At 38.2% G+C, this 21,606-nt stretch overlaps 1 protein-coding gene across 1 annotated transcript; it reads right to left on the bottom strand.

Annotated features, from left to right (window-relative positions):
• Positions 1-15,113: 15,113 nt before the first annotated feature.
• Positions 15,114-17,466, bottom strand: LOC121941588 (4-hydroxy-2-oxoglutarate aldolase, mitochondrial-like; the record flags this gene model as incomplete). Its single annotated transcript, XM_042484414.1, has 2 exons — positions 15,114-15,857; positions 17,329-17,466. Coding segments are annotated over 2 exons (288 nt in total), but the record flags the coding sequence as incomplete, so codon positions are not given.
• Between the last annotated feature and the right edge of the window lie 4,140 nt (positions 17,467-21,606).

The following is a 21,606-nucleotide window of genomic DNA, read 5'->3' as shown; positions in this document are numbered from 1 at the left end:
TGCAGTGAAAACATCAAGAATTGATTATACATATGGAAAGTAACAAAAAAACAGGCTCCTGTTTGGATCATCCAACAAAAATGTTTAAAAATTAAGACCGAAAGGTGACGTTCAGGAAGTAGTTATTTGAAACTGAATCTCTTAATGTGAATTTTCTGTTTTAGAGGTGATTTCGGACAATCTGAGGAGACTTGATGCCTATTTTTTAACAAAATATTATTATTATTATTCATTTTTCTTCCTCATTGAGGCTATGACTGTTTACACCAGGACTCTGTTGTTGTCGCTGTTGTTGTTGTTGTTGTTTTGTCTCTAACGATCTTAATCTTTCGAATGTAATTTTTTTTTTCCCTCCGTGTTCTCTAAGAGGCAACGGGAAAATGTTTACTGTGTCACTTACTCCACACGTGAGGACTGCAGATGTAATCAGTGTCATTATTTCCATTCGTTCCGCAGTGTTCACATCTCTCACACACACACACACACACACACACACACACACACACACACACACACACACACACACACACACACACACACACACACACACACACACACACACACACACACACACACACACACGAGCCTGTACCAGCCTGATGTTTGGCACAAACAAAACCAAACCCATTACTATAATCACCACTATAATGAGAAAATAAGGAAAGAGCATTCCACGTCTCTGTAATTCTTGTTCAACAAGTGAGAGGATCGAGACTGGAAGTGAAAAAAAAAAGAACGACACAGAGGTAGTTTAACAAGTGCCTGAACTAAAAAAAAAAAAACCTTCTTCTACTGTGCTTTGAATACTTTGAATACTGTTTTACTAACTTTTTTCTTGAGTGTCACTGTTTGTTTTTAAAGCTATGTGTCTGATGAGGTCAGAGAGGCGGCGCGGCGTGGAGGACGGCGTTGATGACTAAAAACACGACCGTCGTGCTGCCTTTGTGTGTTTTTGGGCTCGGTTTTAGGCAGAACAGCTGATTCCAGATATGTCAAAGACGGAAAATACAACTGTTGAAATTATTCAGGAAGTATTTTTTAAAAAGGATGAGAAATGGAAATGGTCCCACATTATCTGGCCGTCACAGTTTTATTTTGAAAAAAATCAAATAAATCAATAAATAAAAGGGATTCAGTGAAAGGGGCACAAGAGGAGATTTCTGAAATCTGAGGCGATAAACCTGATGATGTCATTGTGATGTCATCGGGGTTATCTCAGTATGTGCTTGAATAATTCACATTTTTAACAAGAATCTTGTGCTACAAACGTGGATATGGGCTTTGGAAAAAGCTCAGATTTTTCAGGCAGTGAGGGTCGTATGACACTTCACATGTGATCAAACATTGATATTTAACACGTGAATTTTGTTAAAAAGTTGACCAAACGTTGACTTTTGACCGCCATGTTTGTGCATTTATGACTTCAAGTCGGCAACTCGTGTTATAAAATATTCTGAGTTTTTGCCGAGTTGTTTTTCTGACAACGAGAAACCGTTCGTGTGCATTGTCGCAGTGGGAAAGTCGTCATTCTGATTATTCCGACGTCACATGAACGCAACATAAAACGCAGTAGAAGAAGAAGAGTGATTATGTCACGATTAAAACTGTCGCTGAATGAATACGTCTGCAGCAGAGACATAAAGGTCGAGAGGACCCTTTCCTGTAAATGTTCCCGCCTTCTAGGTTTTACCCCAAATTCCCGCAATGGAAACACAACTATTGAGTTGCATCATGGGAATTGTAGGATCCTAAAGTAGAGCCTGACTCATGCCAGAGGCTAAAGGTCAGGTCATTTTGGCCTCTGCCGCCTCTAGATCTACTTTTTTTTTTAAAAATCTCTCTCTTGGAAATACTCCACGCTACTTGAGCCAATGTGAAAATGGGATTTTTTTTTTTAATTAAATTTTTAAATTGTTGGAAATTGTCATCAGAGTTAACTCCATTGTTATCTACATTCGATTGTGACATTAAGTTTACAACATGGTAACAGACAATCTAAGATTAAAGGTCAGATTTTGAGTTTTCAAACACATCTCTCAGTCCTCACTCAGCGAATGGAGCTCGCTCAGGTGTCATAAATACCCACACGAGGACATTTCAGTGCTCTTTTCAATATTCATTTACAAAACCTGAATCTGGCTTGAAACTGTGATTTTTTGTGTTTGGTATTAAACATGAGTGATTTGTTCCCCTGCTTTTGAACATGCAAACTACAGATACCTTAACCTCCAAAATATCCCCGTAAATCAAACCTAGATAATGTGGGACCTTTTGAACAAACCATCTGACACACGAGTTTGTATGTTTCACGCGAGGCTTCGTCCCTGTTTCTGCACCTTTAAACACTAAAAACCCTGAACACTGATACCTGAGGCCTGTTGTTGTCACAAAGCCATAATGTCACTTTTTTGTCGTTTCTGATGTTGCAAGATGATGATGTCATGAAAAAAAGAAGCAGTGTTTGGGCTTTTAAATGGAAATGACTCCAGAGGAACAATAAAAGAAAAAAATGCATGAAATTCGACTGAATTACGAGTTTTTTTTTGTTCCCTGAGCAGAGGTGTGTGTGTGAGGCCGCCGGGAGACGTGAAACACTGAAAACGCAGAACAATGAAAGGTACACACAAGTCAGCACACACACACATATATATATATACACGGAGGGATTTTGAACTCTGATCACACATCTCGGCAGGTCTAGCGATTATTTGTGGAGCTCGGTTGTCAGAAACCCCCCCTCCCCCTGCTCCGTCCTCCCCTCCCCCCCACCCACTCTCCGCTCTGCTGTCACTTAAAATAGCTTTAAGGTGTGTTTAGGTTGGACTTTAACCCCTCCGCCTATTTCGTCTCCTTGGCAACCATCCAGAGTTCCCTTAATTTGTATCATCTCAGTCCCAAGTGCTGCAGCAGTTTTGCCTGTTTGCCCCTAATCATAGAGCCTGTTGCCATGGCAAAGTATTTAAATATGCTGTGCAGATCATCTTCACCTAACACACCAGAAGTGGCAGCTGTGTGTTTGTCTGTATTCTTTTGTTCCTTCGCTTTAAAAAAAAAAAAAACAGAGAATTCCTTACTCCCCCTATAACCTCACGCTTCATATCTGACTCTCAAATTCATTTTTCCAAACGTATGATTTCTCATCGCTCTTCTGCCGCTATTCTTTCCATCTAATCCCACAGGGAGGGATCTCCTATTTTCTATTTCATGCCTTCCTTAAAGAGAGAAGGCTTTGTCTGTTATCTTATCAGTGAAGCTTCACGGCTCCCAAAAGCTTTGGCCATGTTTAGAGAGGAAGTGCACGCGGCATACTGATAAGAGAGGCCTGGTACTGTGGGGAGACACACTGTCACTGCAACTGCGAGAAATAAAAACTGTCAGTATCACGAAAAAAAAAAAAAAAAAAAAGCACACACCCAGTGCAGATTTTGCCTGCTTTTAATTGCTCTGGGTTCCCAGCGCTCACAACAGCACATTTGGGAGTTTGTGTGTGTGTGAGTGTGAGTTTCTTTGAGAGTAAACAAGCATGCATGAGCGTGTTGGGGGAGGTATATAATAGGTATATTCATCTGCTAAATAAAAATTTCAGCAGCTTTTACTCTTCAACTCGGCGCTGCTGCAGCTGAAGGATGAGAAGAGACGGATACATCACACCGATACTGCTGCTTATTAAAAATCATACATCAGCTGCTCTATAAAGAAAACAGACTGGTTTCAGTGCAGAGGTTTAGTGTCCGATGACGGTCTTAATAATGGTTCAGCTGCTTATTTTTCTGATTATTTTTTTGGGCATTCACAAGTTAGAATTGAAACTGGAGATTATATCAAATATGATTTCTGGAGGTCGCAAACTGGTTCACATACATAAAGTTTGTGGTCAAATTCTGCCTATGGACAATTCAAATACTACAAAATGACCCCACCCAAAAAAGTACTGATACTCAAAGGCAAAAAAGTGATTTACAGTGTTGTGTCAAATAATATTTAAAAAACAAACAAATAAGATGTGAGGAAAAAAGGAAAATCTAAAAATTAGATTTCAAGCAGATGAACTATTTTGAAAAATTATTAATTGTTATTAATTTTGTTTCTTTTAAACAAAATAATCTAAATAAAAAGAAGAAAAAGATATAGAAAGGAGAAAAAAAGAAAAATATGTCCAAGTCAATATTACAATTTGGCCAGAAAAAAATTTTCAAGCAGATTAATCAAATATTTTGAAAATTAATTATTTGTAAATAATTCTCAGGAAGATTTGGTCTTTTTCTCTGCTTGCTATAATTTGAAATTTAATGTATTTAGGGTTTGGATCGTAGGTTATAAAAAACAATACATTTCAAGATGGTATTTTGGCTGTAAGAACTTGCACAAACAACGTTTTTTTTAATACTATTTTCTGACATTTCACATACTTACTGACAAATTGGAAGTGAAAATAACCAACCACTAGGGCCTTAAACAAACAACAATAACCAAAAAAAAAAACTTTTTACCAAACACAGCATTTTCTGGGTTTGCCATTTTGTACTTTTGTCTTGTGATAATTATTATAGGGGACCAGGTGGCAATGTGCAGGGCTGAAAAATGAAGTTAATGCGAAAAGTGCCAAAAACTGCAGTTCCTCTAATGACCACTTGACGCCAACTCCCAAACAGAGTCAATCCCAAAAACCCTCATGTTAAAATGTCCAACTTTACAGCAGAAATAAGCATTTTTACAGCCTGGCTAAAAAATGGTCTCTAAAGCTAATTTGAATTAAATAATGACAACTGTACATAACTCAGCCATTTTCCAGCCCTCGCTCCTCGCAGCACCACTGTCTCACCAAATTATGGACACTTCTGGCTCCAAAAAACCAAGATGGCAAGAGCAAAATGTCAAAATTGAGAATTCAAAGCGGCAATCCAAAAACATCACCGTAGCTACATCCATTATTTATTAAGTCTGTATTGCACTCAGTTACTGACTATTCATTATATGCATGCACTGTGGGATAATCTGAGAGCTAAATTCCATCATGCTTTGCATATAAAGTGAAAAAAGGCAAATTTAGATGACTAACAGATGCAAGGAGTGACTGAAGCAGTGTCTGAAATGTTTTGCATTGCGCACAAATTTCCTGACACAGTTTGAACTGAAGAGTTAATGGTTTATGACAGCCTTAATCTCACTTATTGACTATCAGTAATGCAAGAACAAAGATATTATGATGGAGAACGATTGGGCAGCTATTTGATTTTGAAAATACGATTAAAAATCCTTTAAATTCCCACCAGTCAGACTCTGATATGCACTTTCATTTCGCTGTCGACATGATCAAGTCGTCTTTATTTCAGCTCTCCCTCGGGCGAGTCATCAAAGCACATCTTGATTTTTAAGACCAGGACACATTAATTTTATGGTTATATTTTAACATTTCAACATGCCACCGCCTTCTCCCTGCAGGTGCTTCAGGCACAGACGAAAAAAGGAAAAGAAAAAAGAAGAGTAGCACATGAGCAGATTGAAGGAGGGCGAGAGGGATGGAGTCGCATGTGTTAATGTTAAGAGGAGGAATAACACTTCAGCTCAGCTAACAGACCCGAGGAGAGGAGGAGGGAGAGGAGGAGGAGGGAGGGATGGGAGTGTACCGAGGGATGTGAAGACATGATCTACATATTCAACATTTTTGATTCCCATCAAGGAAAAATCTGCACTTTGATGCATCTCATGCATCTGCAGGGTTCGGTTTTTCCAAGCAGTATTTTGTGAGACACGTTGGACTCATTGCTCCTCGGCTCAAAGGGGTTTGAAGTTCAGCCTCGTGTTACGGTGAGGCTGGAGAGCGTGATGGTGACAGCACAGTCAAGGTCTGCAGTAAAGAGAAGTGAGAACTTGTTGCAGCTGTTTTGAATTCTGATCAACTGCGGATTTGTAAATGTTTTTGGACGCTGGTGCAAAAATGGCAGCTCTACAGTGAAGGCCTTCTCGTGTCCCTGTTCAGCGACAACAAGTTTTCCAGAAACCTTCCCTGGAGCTTAGCCTGCAGTTTAACAGGAGGAGCCATGATGTAAATGTAGTCCCAGGACTGTATACCAGCCACACCAGGTATGGTTGCACACTGGTAGCACAAACTGCGATGTGTCATTAAAAAACATCAACGTTTGGTCGCACAATTGCCGTGGGAAATACTGCTGGGAATGCTGCTATGTGTAACTAAAAACATCAAATGGCAAAGTCACCAATCGAAACAATGCAAGGTCTCGCTAAAAAAGACCCAGGTTTGGTGACACTAACATCGAAAGAAATGCTGCAATGTGACACCAAAAACATCAGTTTGGTGGTTAAATCACAGTTGGAAAGGTATCTGGAAATGTCACCGGAATCACAGCTGGAAATGCCTCTATGTAACACTAAAAACACCAAAGTTTGATGGCAAAGTAGCTGCTTGAAACACTGCTATGTAACGCTAAAAAAAACCCACATTTGATGGAAAAAGTGACACTGGAAATACTACAGTTAGTTGCTAAAATCAAAGTTTGGTTGCACAATCATCACAGGAAACACTGCTGGATATGCTGCTATGTGTCGCTAAAAAGGTCTAAGTTTGTTGGCAAAATCGCTGCTGGAAACATCATTATGTATTTGCTAAAAAGACACCCAGATTTGGTGACACAAACACAGCACGAAATGCTGCTGTGTCTCTAAAACATTCAAGTTTGGTGGCACATCAACAGTTGTAAATGCACCTGGAAACACCCCTGGAATCACAGCTGGAAATACTTCTATGTGTCATTAAAAACATCAAAGTTTGGTGGCAAGGTCACCACTGGAAACACCATAATCTGTTGCCAAAAAAAACATCCAGGAAATGCTGCTATGTGTCGCTAAAAATATAAAAGTTTGGTGGCACAATCACAACCTGAAATGCAGCTGGAAAGGCCTCTATGTACCACCAAAAACCTCCACGTTTGGTGGCAAAATCGTTGCTAAAAACACCCAGTTTGGCGGCACAATTGCAGCTGTTAATGCCACTGGAAATGCAGCTGCAAATGCCTCTATGTGCCTGTAAAAACATCAGTTTGGTGGCACAGTCGTAACTGGAAATGCTGCAATGTGCCAAAAACTGCTGCACAATAGCTGCTGAAAAAGCTGCTATGTGTCGCTAAAAGATCCAAAGTTTGGTGGCGAAGTTGCTGCTATACACGCCGTACTGTGTCACTAAAAAAACAACCAGGTTTGGTTGCACAATCGCCACTTGAAATGCCACGTCGTTTTTAGTTTTGCAGCTGTCTTGCCTGGATATCACACCACCCAAAAATCCCTCCAAAGTCAGCTTATACACATGTAATCAGAACCTCATCTCTTTAGTAACACCGACATGATACATATGAAACATAAAAATGTTAAATATTTGAGGTTTGCAGAAACCTACAATGACCACATTTTCTGGGAAAAATCTCAGCACTTAAACGTGTGTGAGAGTGCTCTTCAGTGTGCGCAGATTCAGTTCTTACCTAAGACCAAATCCCAAATAAGAAAACAGCATCTTTGTATAAAAAAAGGGTTTTAACTTAAGAACAGTTGGTGAATGAGGCTCAGTAAGTACAAGTTCTGTGGACAGAGAGTAGAAAATTGTAGTAAATTGAAAACATTGGTCGTTTAAGTGATCAATGCAGATTTTTCTGCTGAGGAGAGTCGAGAACTAGGTCACGCAGCTGCTTAATTACGCTTAATTTTAGATCTACAACGCCCACTTTAACTAGCAGTTAATCAGGTTGTTGCTAACTTCTGTCTCTTTTCCTGACATGCTCAACTGTCACAAATAGGTGTAATGTCACATGTTCACTGTCAGAAAGTCCCCGGCTGTGTCTGAGCAGCTTCTTCGTTCTCACATTAAAGCTCAGGGCCCAAAATCAAGAGCGAAAGATACTTTTTTTTTTCTCCAGCTCAGTGTTGATGTGAAGAGAGAGAGGAGGGATGTGAGTCAGGCAGCAGCTACTGTAACCATCAGGAAGGAAAGAGGAGAGGCTGGGGGAGGAGAGTCGAGAGGGAGAGATGGGAAGGCAGGGGGAAAAAAAATAAGGGGGGAGGGGGAGGAATCTGGGAATCTTTTAAGCTTGGTTTTAATCTGGGTCGCCGCCAGAACGGGAGAGAAGACAGAGAGGGAAAGAGGGAGAGAGGGACCGGGCATTACATGCTACACTACACAGAGAGGTCACCACATCGCCTGGAGGGCTGGGAGGCAGCGAGGGATAGGAGGAGGAGGAGGAGGAGGAGGAGGAGAGAGCATGGAGAGATGATGGAGGGAGGAGGAGGAGACGACTGACAAACTGTCAGGTGTGGAGGGATGATGAAGTGCGGAGGAAACAACAGGGGGAAGAGTGTTTGTGTGCCAGATTTCAACTTGATGTCCTCTCCGTGTCATGTTCCCCTCCTCCCTGTGACGCTGCAGCGCTGAGGGCAGTTTTTGCTGACTCGCCACTTGCTCGCCCCGGGAGCGGAAGCGAGATACACATTGTGCAACCCCCCCCCGCCTTTCTCCCCTTATGTGTGCCCACCGGGAGCGTTGGCATCGCGAGTCTCGGGGGTCCAAGATCCTCTAATTGAGATCAAAGGGATGCCCTTGACGCAGAGCAGGCGGCGCAGGGGCGGCTCGGTGGGGCGTGTCGCCTCCGTGTGGCCGCCACGAGAAACTGCAGAGGAAGGTTCAAAGCCAAATGTCAACCTGCAGCTTTAAACACCGAAAACTCACGAGTGATCTCACTTTTACAGGGTTCCCACATATATTTATGGACAGAAATTTCAAAATGTTTCCATGACTTTTTAAGGACTCATTATAAAGAAAGTTATTTTAATTTTATGTTTTTCAAACATTATCAGATTCAATTAATTTAAACAAAGACAAACCCAGAGAGAAAATGACGAAATGTACACAATGGTAAATCAAATTGTCATAAATATTTATTGCTCAGTCGTCTCTTTACTATATTTATAATTATAATAACTGTATATTTAAGATTATGTTACAGAAAAATAAAATAAAATCTAGAAAATTTTCCATCATTTTATTTAGCTAATTTTCTTGTTTTTATTTTATTTTAATTTTTTACCTTTTTTATATTTGATTTATGTAAATCTTCTTTTGCTCATTTTTCAGTTGCTTTTTTGTTGTTGTTTTGTTTTACATTTTTTTAAACTTTTTTTTTAGAATTAATTTTCTGCTTATTTTTGGGCAATGTCCTTTGCTCAGGTTTCAAAGGGTTAATATTGACATTTTTTCCAGACTTTTTTGGTGTTTTAATGCATTGTACATGCTTTTGGTATTCTTTGTATTTTCATACAGACACTGAGAAATAACTAAAAATGTCCTCATTTCAACTGTAGTACGACACATTTTTACTATTAGCAACTTTATTTCATACCCAATTGTTGAGTTTATTTAAATTTCAGATGTATTTACTTCATTATATAAAGCTGATAGTAGTTATTAATAATTCTGTAACCAAATCTTAAATATGTAATTATTATAATAATATTTTTTCTGTAGCTCATTTCTTTTTTCACCTGGACATTTTTTCCACAGAAATTTTACCCAAGCTTTTTTTTTTTAAAGAAAAATTGGAAAAATCCAGATTTTCTGGATCTCCTAATTTTTTTTGCATTTTTTGCAACGTTTCTTACCAAGTTGCTCATTGCCTTTTATTCCATGGTTTTTAAGTAAATCACTAATTTGCTCAGGGGAAATGTTTAAATACTTGAGAATGCATCTGAAAGAAAGCACAAGAAAAACGATGTCGCCCTGGGTTTTAAAGAGTTAAATAAACCTAACAAACAAATATAAAGTACGCATGACATAAGAATAGTTATATTTCTCAGCGGAACCTTTAAATTGTTGAAATTATGTTGAAATAGTTTCAAGAGTCTTCAGGGTCAAATTACGTAAACTAAAATAAAAGCTGCGAGAAGAAAACTAAAGTATGAATAAGAAAATTTTAAAGAATGTCAAATATTATTTGCCCTCTGCTTTTCTGTCTCTGAAAGGAATAAAAACTTTACAGCTATTCAAAAAAACCTATTAAAGAGTTTTCTTTACTTGGAAAATTGGCAAAAAATTAAAATTGAGAAGCTTTACAAACGAGTGCATGAAAAGAATTCACCCGATAGTATCGGAAGTCCTTGGACTGGTGCCTGAACATGAGGAAAATATCTGAAGGTGAAAATGTCTTTTCTGTGGTATTGTAGTGATGTTCCCAAATAGATTAATTATTAATTTGTGGGTTAATGTCACACAGTCACTGGAACCACTGTTAATAAAAGTCAAAGGTATAGTGAGCACACACAGATTTGTCAAAAACTCTGTATTTTTCGACCCCGTTTTGCCGTGTTTACTGATGTAATAAAGTATTATTTGAATAGGTTCGGTATTGGGCGAGAGCACTTGAGGCAGCTTAGATAATTATCTTAAGTGTCAGAAAACTTATGAAAAGGATCCTTACAAAATATCATGCATTTATTAAACTAAACAAAATCTCTCTGTAGAGCCCTCTGAGGCACACTGTGATTTGTTATAAAGGGCTTTATAAATAAAATTGAATTAAACAGTTTCAGTGAACTATACAGAAATTTCAACTGGAAAACAAACCAAAAAAGCATGAAAAACTACAATATATTCAATGAAGTACTATGTATGTATGTATAATATTTGACTATGTTTCTCCCCTATTTTTCATGATGGAAAATTTTAGTCGCTGTTTAGAAATAAAATCAGTAAAAAGGATCTGAAAAAGTGGCACAATTATCATTTTATTTTGATCATCTTTTTTTTCGTTTTCATAATCACTGTTATTGTAATAATTGTAACTGAAAATAAAAGTTGATTAATGTCCCTGCCCTACCTACATTTACTTATTAGCTGCAAAACTCCAAATTTTGACTGAATAACTTCAGTGTCCTTAACCCTCAGGGACAGTTTGGTGAAATGTACGCACTTTTAATCCTTAATTTTCTATCATTTTGGCTGTGTTAATGCATATGGCATACATTTTAACGAGATTGTGTATTTTTGTTCAATCTTATAATTTCAAGCTCAGCTCCTACAGTAAGTCGAAAATGCACTGTGTAAACTAAATTGTTACATTAACAGTGTTAAGTGCAAAAAATGCTCCATTGAAACCCATTCAAATTTTACCACAATCAATGTTGCTGCAAATCACTGACATATGCCAGACCACAATAAAAAAAAAAACTTAGCATGTAGTATATTGAAAATATATTCTACTTTCATTGACTTTGTTAAAAACAAAGTCAATGAAAGTAGAAAATCATATTAATGTATAATATTTTTTCAGCCTGATTTCAGAAAGTGCATATTGTGTGCAGAGTGAGTGAGTATTTGAAACTGCACAAAAAATAATAATGTATAAAAATCAATGTTGCTCTTAATCATTGACACATCCTAGGCTGTAATGATAATAAAAATAATAAATCATATAAATAATAAAGAATAATAATAAAAATTAGAGGAAAATCATCAATAATAATAACGATCGACTTATCATGTTAGTAAATTCAAAATAATTTATTTTTTTGTGTGTTTGTTGACTAAAAACATTGGCATCATGGCAAAAAAAGGCATTTAAAGGGTTAAGATTCTGCAAATTAATGACTTTTTTATGATTAGGACTGATGTTGGTTAAATTAATTAACTCAATGAAAGTAGAAAATAATAATTAATGTCTAATATTTTTTAAAGCTTGATTCTGAAAAGCAAATTTTGCGTGCACAGCGATACAAGTGTGAGTAATATTAAAGTGGGCCCGAAGGGTTAATGAAAGTTACGGCCCTGACCACAGCTGATATTTATATCATTTTGTATGTCAAAACATCCACAATAAGTAAGGTCAGACACAGTGAAGGAGCCTGTATTCAAACATGGATTCGAAATTATCTTGTGGATTTAACGTGAAAGGGTCGGAAAATTAGGAGCAAAAAATCATTTCAGGCCGGTGTCGTCCTTTGAAAAACAGAAACTGGGTAGCAGGTGATCTCAACATACTGGTTGTAAAGTCCCTCAGGAGCCTCCTGCACACATTCATCCTTTCTTTATGATCCAGAGCGTATTTTTGAAAAAATTTCCTGCGTAAAAAGGTGCTAATTGGAGTCATGGTTAGATAAAAGCACGCTGAAGGCTCTCACTGCCATGGCTACCTGCAATGCTTGGCTTTAATTACTGCAGTAATTACGGCTTTTAACTTTTCCCCCTCATCTAAGAGCGCTCTGACACGTTTGTTCGGCTGCAAAATGTGAATGTGACCTTCAGTTCTGCCTCCCGCTGAACTCTGGTTGATCTGAGATCTTTTAAATCTACCAGTGGAGACATTTATCACGACTGTATCTTAAACAAAATCAACCTCTAACCCTTCCTGTCCACTGGATTACCCATTAGAGATCCATAAATCGCTGCACTCGACCATCTTCGAGGAAATGCACCCAGAGAGGTGGTTTCAGGTCTTCTGGCTGATCCCTGCTCCAGTGAAGCTCCTGTTGTCCTATTAATTCACTTTATTAACTGTGTAGTTGGTGTCAGATTTGTGGACTGCACAAGACTCTTTAAATGTCTACAACAGAAAAAGGAGAATTACTGCCTCGCTGTTATGAGTCCATGAGTGCAAAATTTGTGGACGCTTCACACATACCGTTTCTTTTCCAGAGAAATAAGACATCGAGGAATGGCTAGGACACGTGTTTTTGGAGATTATGTCATAGTGAAGATGAAATTTGACCTTTTCAATATAAAATGTCATTAATTCATCATTTTATCCTATTAAACATTTGTGTAAAATTTTGTCATGATTAGAGTATTAATTGTTTTTTTTTTTTACTTTTTGCCTTTATAATGTATAGGAAAAGTGAAGAATGAAAGCAGGAGGGGGGGGGGGGAGACACACTAAAGGGCCATTATGTTAGTTATGGCCAAAAACAATTTTTTACAAGGTCAAGGTGACTTTGACTTTTGACCTTCGACCACCAAAATCTAATCGCTTTATACTTGAGTCCAAGAAGATGTTGGTGTGAAATTTGGAAAAAAAATCCTACAAGGTTCTTGAAATATTGTGTCCACAAAAATGACATGAATGAAAGGTCACAGTGGCCTTGACCTTTGACGACCAACACCTAATCACTTTATTGTTGAAATAATTGGACGTTTGTGCCAAATTTGAAAAAAAATTCCATCAGTGTTCTGAGAATATGACGTTCACAACAATGAGATAGATGCAAGTTCACAGTGCCCATGACCTTTGACCGCACAATCTAATCAGTTCATTGATGAGTCAATGTAAATGTTTGTGCCACATTTGAAAAAAATTAACCTTTACCTTTAACCTTTGACTCTCAAACCTAATCAAGACATCGTTGAGACAAGTGGACATTTGTGCCAAATTTGAAAAAAATCCTTCAAGATGTTCTTGAAACATCACGTTCAGGAGAATGAGACAGACAAGGTCATAGTGACCTTGACCTTAAACCTTTGATCATCAAACCTAATCAAGACATAACTGAGAGAAGTGGACATTTGTGCCAAATTTGAAAAAAATCTTATAAGGTGTTCTTGAGATATCACATTCACAAGAATGAGATGGACAAGGTCACAGTGACCTTGACCTTTGAACACCAAAACTGTATCACTTCATTGTTTAGAAAAGTGGACGTTTGTGCTGAATTTAAAAATAAATCCCTTAAGGGGCTCCTGAAGATATCACATTCACAAGAATGAGACCAATGAGGTGTGTATCTGATGTAGTTGTAATTTAACTATTACCAACAAAATAAAAACATAGAATCAAAATATATTCACGTTTTGAGGCTGTTGGCTCTCAAAATTAAAATGTTTTTTAGGGAGTGTGATTTCCGTTTCCATGGAAATACACAGTCTGACTAATACTGGAAACCAATCAGTCACGTCAGTAGAGTCCTGTATGTGATGAAACCTAGTTTACTGCTCCAGTAAGTCGGTCGAACCTTCGTAACGACCTACGACACATTTTCTAGACCCTGCTGAGTCCAGCTTGTGCTTGTGCTCTCAAGAGTTCGTGAGGTTTCCCAAACTTAATACGCCAGATATAAATACAGAAATTATCAACTTGCTCAGTCTTGTAATGACTAAGATATCAGCTGACAAAAAAATCATTTTCCATCAACAGATTTAATCGCAACATTCGCATGTGTTACTCGTATTTTTGTCACAGCACATCTGATGGAGGATGCCAAACATTTCCAAAAATGTCCAAAAATTGAAATTCATGAAAAGATCATGATAAAAAGATAAATTCTAAAATTCACATGTTGTTATCTTACAAAATATTCTGCTTCAATCCATATTTGATGGTGTTTAGCCTGTTAAAAAACACTATTTTCCCTGCAGTCCCAGTCACTTAGACTACATTTCCCATCATGCCTAGTGCATGCATTGCAGTGAATTTTGCTGTTTTAGTTTTTTTTTCCGTGTTTATAATGTGTTTGTTCAGTGGTGGTGGATTATTCTGGTTATTGTTCATATTTGTGTTAGTTTATAGTTTACATTAGTGAGTTTGGCAGCTACTTTCATAATTTTTAGCAATAATTCACTGTTATAAATAATAATATATAATTATCAATAAAGTACGAAGCTGTCCTGATATGCTCCTTGTCACCTAATTGATTAACATTTCCACAATTCTGATCATTTGAAAAAAAGCGCAGTGCTAAAGAAATGGCGGAGTAATAATATAGTTATAGATGCTGTGTGACATACATTGGGATAATTGTCTTCCAATTCTCTGTGCACACTGTGTTTGTCCCTATCAGAGCAATGTTAAATGAATAAATTAAATGTGTCAATTATTTATGTTGCTCTGCATGTATAATTGATGTGAACAGAAGTAGCTTTCATTTATTGCCTGTACGTGAATTATACTGTGCAGCTGTACTCGATAAATATTACAATATGTGAGTTATGAAATTTTGAATTTTGTTGTCTTCATGGCTCCACTTACCTGTGTGACCACTAACATTAACACCAATCTGCATTGTTTTTTTACACAAAACAATGAAACCAAGTTTTTTTCTTCACAGTTCAAATGAACGCAAAACATATATTTAAATAATATGCAATTTTATTGTTGGAAAAAAAGTGCATATACAACATTTTTCTAACTTTTCAATTTAGTAAATTTTGATATGTGCTGTATGTATGATACTGAAATGCAGCAGAGAAGCAGCTTGATGGTACGACAGCGATTTCTTTGAGTGTAAACAGATGAATTAATGAAAAAAAGAACAAGTTGTTTTTTAAGATTGTTTTCAACATTTGGCTGTAATAGTTGACCTTGATTTGACCTTCATGGATGTGTTGTTACCCAAACTTATTGATATATGTCATGTAATCCGTAGCTTTTATTTTATTTTAATGCTTGTTTTTTATGTTACTTCAGAAAGAAGTTGTATTAATATGTTTGCATTTTTTTTGTTTTTTTTATGTGACATTAAACAGTCGACTGTAGTATTTTTGAGACAAAGCTTAATTATATAATGCACTATATATGAACCTGGTTTGTGGTATTTTTATGTGAGGCAGCAACAGATGGATTGTCTTGCTGTGTTCCCCCTCCGTACCACGTCACACTGACAGTTTCCAGGTAAAGTGAAGACACACACACACACACACGCCCACACACCCTGCCCGTGTCACCTCACAGCCAGCCGTCGGTGGAGAAGTCCCGCCTCAGCTGCTGAGCCTCGGCCTCTGTGAGCGGCTGCAGGGGTGATCGACAGGCACCGCCGTGGAAACCAAACCACTCCATCGCCTGCTTGAGGGCGGGAACTCCCAACTTCCTGGTCACCTAGCAACACAGAGCACCAATCAGTCTCCACATGCACCCCGAAAGATAACCGCAGTGTGGTTTCAAAGCTTTATCAATAAAAAAAAATAGACATGTTTACTATTTGTGATCAATATTTAGCTGCGGAGCTGCATCCGCATGGACGGTGTGTGGCTTGATACTGAGAGTGAAGCTGGATTCTCGTGGTGCAGCGTGTGGAGGTGTTTGCGTGGTAGATTGATGCTGTGAGGGCAGCGACATTTAACACACCTTAACAGACACATTTGTAGCCTGCAGCAAATTATTCAGAGCAGTTCCCTCACACATCTCACGGCTCCGAGAAACACGCAGCACACAACTCTCACATTTAACTCTGCCGCTGTCGAGAGTCTCGTTGTCATCCAGCATCGTTATCTGTAGAAGTTCACTCAGGGCTCAGCAACAAAACGCACAACTTTGTCTTAAAGTAAACTTCTTTTATTCTGTGTGTCTGACACATTTAGATGAGAATTATGGAGGATTAAAACTGACAAAATCAAAAATAAATAAATGCATCAATAAATAAATGAAAATGCCAAAAATGAGCAGGTGGGCTGTGTGTAAAATAATTCATAAATAAATAAGCAAATAAATATATAAAATAAATAAATTGATAAATAAAGGGGAAATTAAAATAGAAAAATGACAAAATTGATCAAAAAAATTGGAAATTTAAATAAATATTTTTGGCATTTTCATTTATTTATTCACACATTTATTTATTTATTTTTGATTTTGTCAGTTTCAGTCCTCCAGAGCGAATGGCCCGACTTTCTTTTGCGTATTTAATATAATATGATATGATATGACTTCAAGTCTTTAAACTTAACCCTTAGGCACCATTTGGGCATTTCATGCACTTTTCAATCTTCGTTTTTTGATAAGTTTGGCTGTCTTAATGCATACAGTATTGCATACATTTTGGCAAGATTGTAAAACACGCTGTTACATTCAGACTTAAGTGCAAAAAGATGTGCCATTGAAACCCATTCAAACTGACATTTTTGATCCCGCAGCCATCAAAGCACAAAAACACTATTATTTTTGCCTTGGAAATTGTAATTTTTACTATTTTACACCCAATGAAATAATTTTTTAACCATATTTTGCATATGCAGAAAATACATGTTATTTCCACTAGGCGCGCTGTCTGTTTTTGCTTATCATTGACATCCCCCAGGCTGTGATAATCAAGCGCAGCTAATGAATACAAATCTTTAAGAATGCAGATCTTCATGGCAAAATATCCAACAAAAATTGAGTTTTTAGCCCAAAACAGCTGTGAATTGTCTCCCCCCTGAGGTGTAACGCAACCAGTGAGGTTATTTTTGGCTCCGGATCAGTTTTTTCCCTCTAAGAATTGTGACTAAACCTCCAGTCTGTCACTATTTGTGGGAGTTGGTTCGGTGGCGCGGCAGATAAAAGCGTCCGCTGTGCAGCAGATGGTACTCACGGCGGCGTTGGGCTCGATGAGACGCTGCTGAAGGGCTCTGGCTTCCTCCCAGCGACCGGACACACACAGACGCTCCAACTCACACAGCTCCCGGCCCAGCACGTTAGCGAGCGCACACACTCCGCCGACCGCACCTAGACACACAGATCACAATCGAGAGTTGAAGGATTAAGATAAATGGTTTTCTTTTCATCTTTTCTACCTTATTATATTGCTTTACAGTAACATAAGATCTTCACCTACTGAACCTCATCATCCTTTCTTTGTAAGACAATCTGTCTCAATAAAAGAGATTATTATAGAAAACAAGACTAAGTGCACAAGCACACACACGCGCACACACACACACACACACTGTGCACAGTGGTGCTTTGAGCTAATGTCAGCATGCCAACATGTTCACAATCAGTACATTTACATGATGTAAGAAAACGTTGAATTATCGTGATAGTCCGACTAAAACCAGGCTTTTAAAATAAATGTAAACATGTAAGACCGACTGAAATCTTGAGATAACACATTCATGAGTATAAAACGAACACAAAGTCACAGTGATGGTGACCTATGACCACCAAAATGTAATCAGTTCATCATTGTAACAAGTGGCTGTTTTCACAAACATTGAGGGAACTCCCTCAAGGCATTCTTTGAGATACCGCGTCCACAAGAATGGGACCGATGAGGTCGGAGTGACCTTAACCTTTGACCTATGACCATCAATATCTAATCAAGTATCTTTGAGATGAGTGGAAGTTTGTGCCACATCTGAAAAAAAATCCGGTGCTCAAGAATGAGATAGACAAGGTCACGGTGATCTTAACCACCAACTTCTAATCAATTAATCATTGAAACAAGTGGGCATTTGTGCCTAAATTGAACAAATTAATTCAAGACACTCTTCAGATATCAGATTCAAGGGTATAAGATGGACACAAAATCACAGTGACATTGACCTATGACCACCAAAATCTCATCAGTTCATCATTGAAACAAGTGGACATTTGTGCCAAATTTGAGGAAACTCCCTCAAGGCATTTTTGAGATATTACAAATGATATAAAGATGGATGCAAGGTTGTAGTGACCTTGATCTTTGACCACCACAATCTGATTAATTTATCACTGAGTGCAAGTGAACATCTGTACAAATTGTGCAAATTCCCTCAAAGCCTTCTTGAGAAAACGCATCCACAATAATGAGATAGATGATGTCACAGTGACCTTGACCTTCGACCAAATTCTAACCATGAAACAAGTGGATGTTTGTGCCTAATTTAAAGAAATTCCTTCAAGTTGCTCTTGAGATATAAAATTAAGATAGACACAAGGTCAGTGATGTTGACCTATGACCACCAAAATCTAATCAGTTCATCACTGAAACAGGAGGATGTTTGTGCCAAATTTGAGGAAACTCCCTCAGAGACTTCTTGAGATATTGTGAATGATGTTAAGAGAAATGCAAGGTCATAGTGACCTTGACCTTTGACCACCAAATTCTAATCATTAAAAAAGTGGATGTTTGTGCCTGATTTAAAGAAATTCCTTCAAGGCGTTCTTGAGAAATCACATTAAGAAATACACAATGTCAAAGTGATGTTGACCTATGACCATCAAAATCTAATAAATTCATCATTGAGTGCCAAATTTGAGGGAACTCCTAGGCATTTTTGCGATATTGCAAATGATATTAACTCATCTTTGAATGCAGGTGAACATTTGTGCCAAATTTGAGTGTCATTCCCTCAAGGGGCATCTTGAGAGAGCAGGTCCACAAGAATGAGACAGGCGAGGTCACATGGACTTTGACTTTTGACCACCAAAATGTACTTACTTCATCACTGAGTCCAAGTGGACGTTCGTACCAAAGAAATTCCCTTCCGCATTATTGAGACATCGTTTTCACATGAATGAGACAGACAATGGAAAGACAGACCTACAGAGGTACAACCAGAAAAAAAAATGCCTCTAGCCATAGCTATTGCCAGCACAAAAGGCAAAAAAAATCACATTTTTCATCAATCTAAAATAAGAAGTTCTCATTTTCACTTGAAGAAAGATGCTATAAATTCACTGCATTTGTCTGAATTTGTCACCAATCAGAAACTATAGTGAGCTCTGTCCACTGAGAACTGGCCTCACCAACGTTTAATCCCTCTGATTCGCTTGGTTTCCTTCGCTATAAAGCATCAGATTTTGCTAAATACTGACCTTCAGTCATCTCAGAGGATTTCTCAATAATGAAGTTCATATATCTGTAAACAAACCAGCTCCGGTTTTTAAGGCTTCTAACTGTTGTTTCCCAGCAGGTGTTAAAACGTGGTTTCATATCCATGTTAAGTTGAAGGAGGTGACCTGATAAATCACGTTTGATCAGTTCACTGTGTGCAATCACTTCACTCACACCACGTTTAGAATATTAAATGATCCACCCACCAATCGTGCACAGCACGCCAAAACATTAGCATGCACCACGGCGAAGTACAAAGAAGCACTTGAGTTGCTAAGAGGTCGGAGAATTTCCTCAACCAGCAGAGAAGCACGAAGCTTAAGTTTCCACGTGACGCATCAACAGAATTTTAAAAAATGATGATGAAACGGAGCATAAAGGACGGAGGTATGTTTTCTGCCTGATGTTAAGCTGAACATATATTCCTCTTGAATAAAAAAGCCATCCATCAATCTCCTTGTTTGTTTTCAACACACAGACATAAATGATTCACTGATGACAGACATGGTTTGAGATACACGTCCAGCGTTTCAGCCTCCTGTCCTGTTCTTTTTATTCCCTGCCAGATCAGCCAGCAGCTTCATATGATGTCTGTATTTTTATGTACACTGCTGGATATACACATATATTCTCCAAGGCAACAAGATACCATGGCCTTTCAGTGTGACATCTCATTGTCTGCGTCTGGTGGAGGAGAAAAGCAGAGAGTCAGCCTCCGTCCGTGGCCTTGGAGTTGTTGTTGCGGAGAGATGAGCCGACGGCTGCTGATGGGCGGATTTTTCTGTATGATTTATGTTTCTGTGGCCCACCGCCGCTCAGATCACACGGCTGACAGCAGCAGCTTACCTAACGCTGCTGACTGACAGGCGAGCTGCTCCGCGAGTGACAGCTCGTGAACAGAGACGCTTGAAGGCTGGCTGGACTGAGACAGGAGATTCAAAATGTCCAGAAGACAAGGGAGAGCAGCGAGGCCGGGAGCAACACCACATGGAAATGAACACTTATTATTAATTATAACAATCAATTAACTCTTTAACAATCAAATATCAAATATATTGTCTATTGTTTGACAGACAGATGCTTGAGATGAAATGTAACCCTTTGAAACCTTAGCAAATTGGCTTGATTTCATCCATAAACATGGGAAAAGGGCAATGATCATCTTTAAAAGAAATTACCCAAAAATTGGTGAAAAATTTGAAAAAAAAAAAACAAAACAAAGAAAAACAAAAATAACTTGAAAATAAGCCACAAAAAAATCAGTATAGTAAAAAAAATGGAGCTCAAAAGACAATAATTTTGCAACATAATCTGAAATAGTTATAATTATAAATGTAGTTTTGAGGACATTTTTTCCAGATTTTAAAAAATCGAAAACTACATATTTCTTGGAATTTGCAGAACGTTTCTCTCCAAGTTGCTTCCCCCAGCAGCAAAACAAAACTAATGACAATCCAGGTTCTAAAGAGTTAATGTCCTTGCATAACAGTAACCTGAAATGCTGGGTAACACTTTGGGCTTCACCTTTTTTCTGCAGACAAACAGGAAAAATCCTGCAGCCGGACGGTTTGGCTCAAATCTCTGACCTTCCCTTTGACAACCTTACAAAACAGCCACGAGCCAAGTCTCCAGATTTGGAGACTTTACAGAGAAAAGAAGTAGACGTGAGTGAACGAACGCTCTGAACTTTTCCATCACAGCTGGTTGTCGTGGAGATCTACGAGATTTTGACTGACAGGCTGACAGCCGGCCCCTTTCAGTGCTACAGTGGTTGGTGCTGAGAGCGTGAATTCGGACATCAAAACTCGAATACGCACTCGCAGCGAGAACACATTATCATATCAATCACTCGGTTACCTTGCTCTGCATTAGCTGTGTCAGTCACACACACACGCACACACACACACGTACTCACATACGTACACACATACGTACACACATACGTACACACATACGTACACACAGCCAATTACTTCCATATTTCAGTTATGGAGATGTGAACATGTCAGGGAGCAAAGATCAGAGAGCTGTGTGTGTGTGTGTGTGTGTGTG

This window comes from Plectropomus leopardus, chromosome 4, assembly GCF_008729295.1.
Source record: "Plectropomus leopardus isolate mb chromosome 4, YSFRI_Pleo_2.0, whole genome shotgun sequence".
Lineage (NCBI taxonomy): Eukaryota > Metazoa > Chordata > Actinopteri > Perciformes > Serranidae > Plectropomus > Plectropomus leopardus.
The sequence above is the reverse complement of the archived record's forward strand: the minus strand, read 5'-3'. Positions and strand labels throughout refer to the sequence as shown.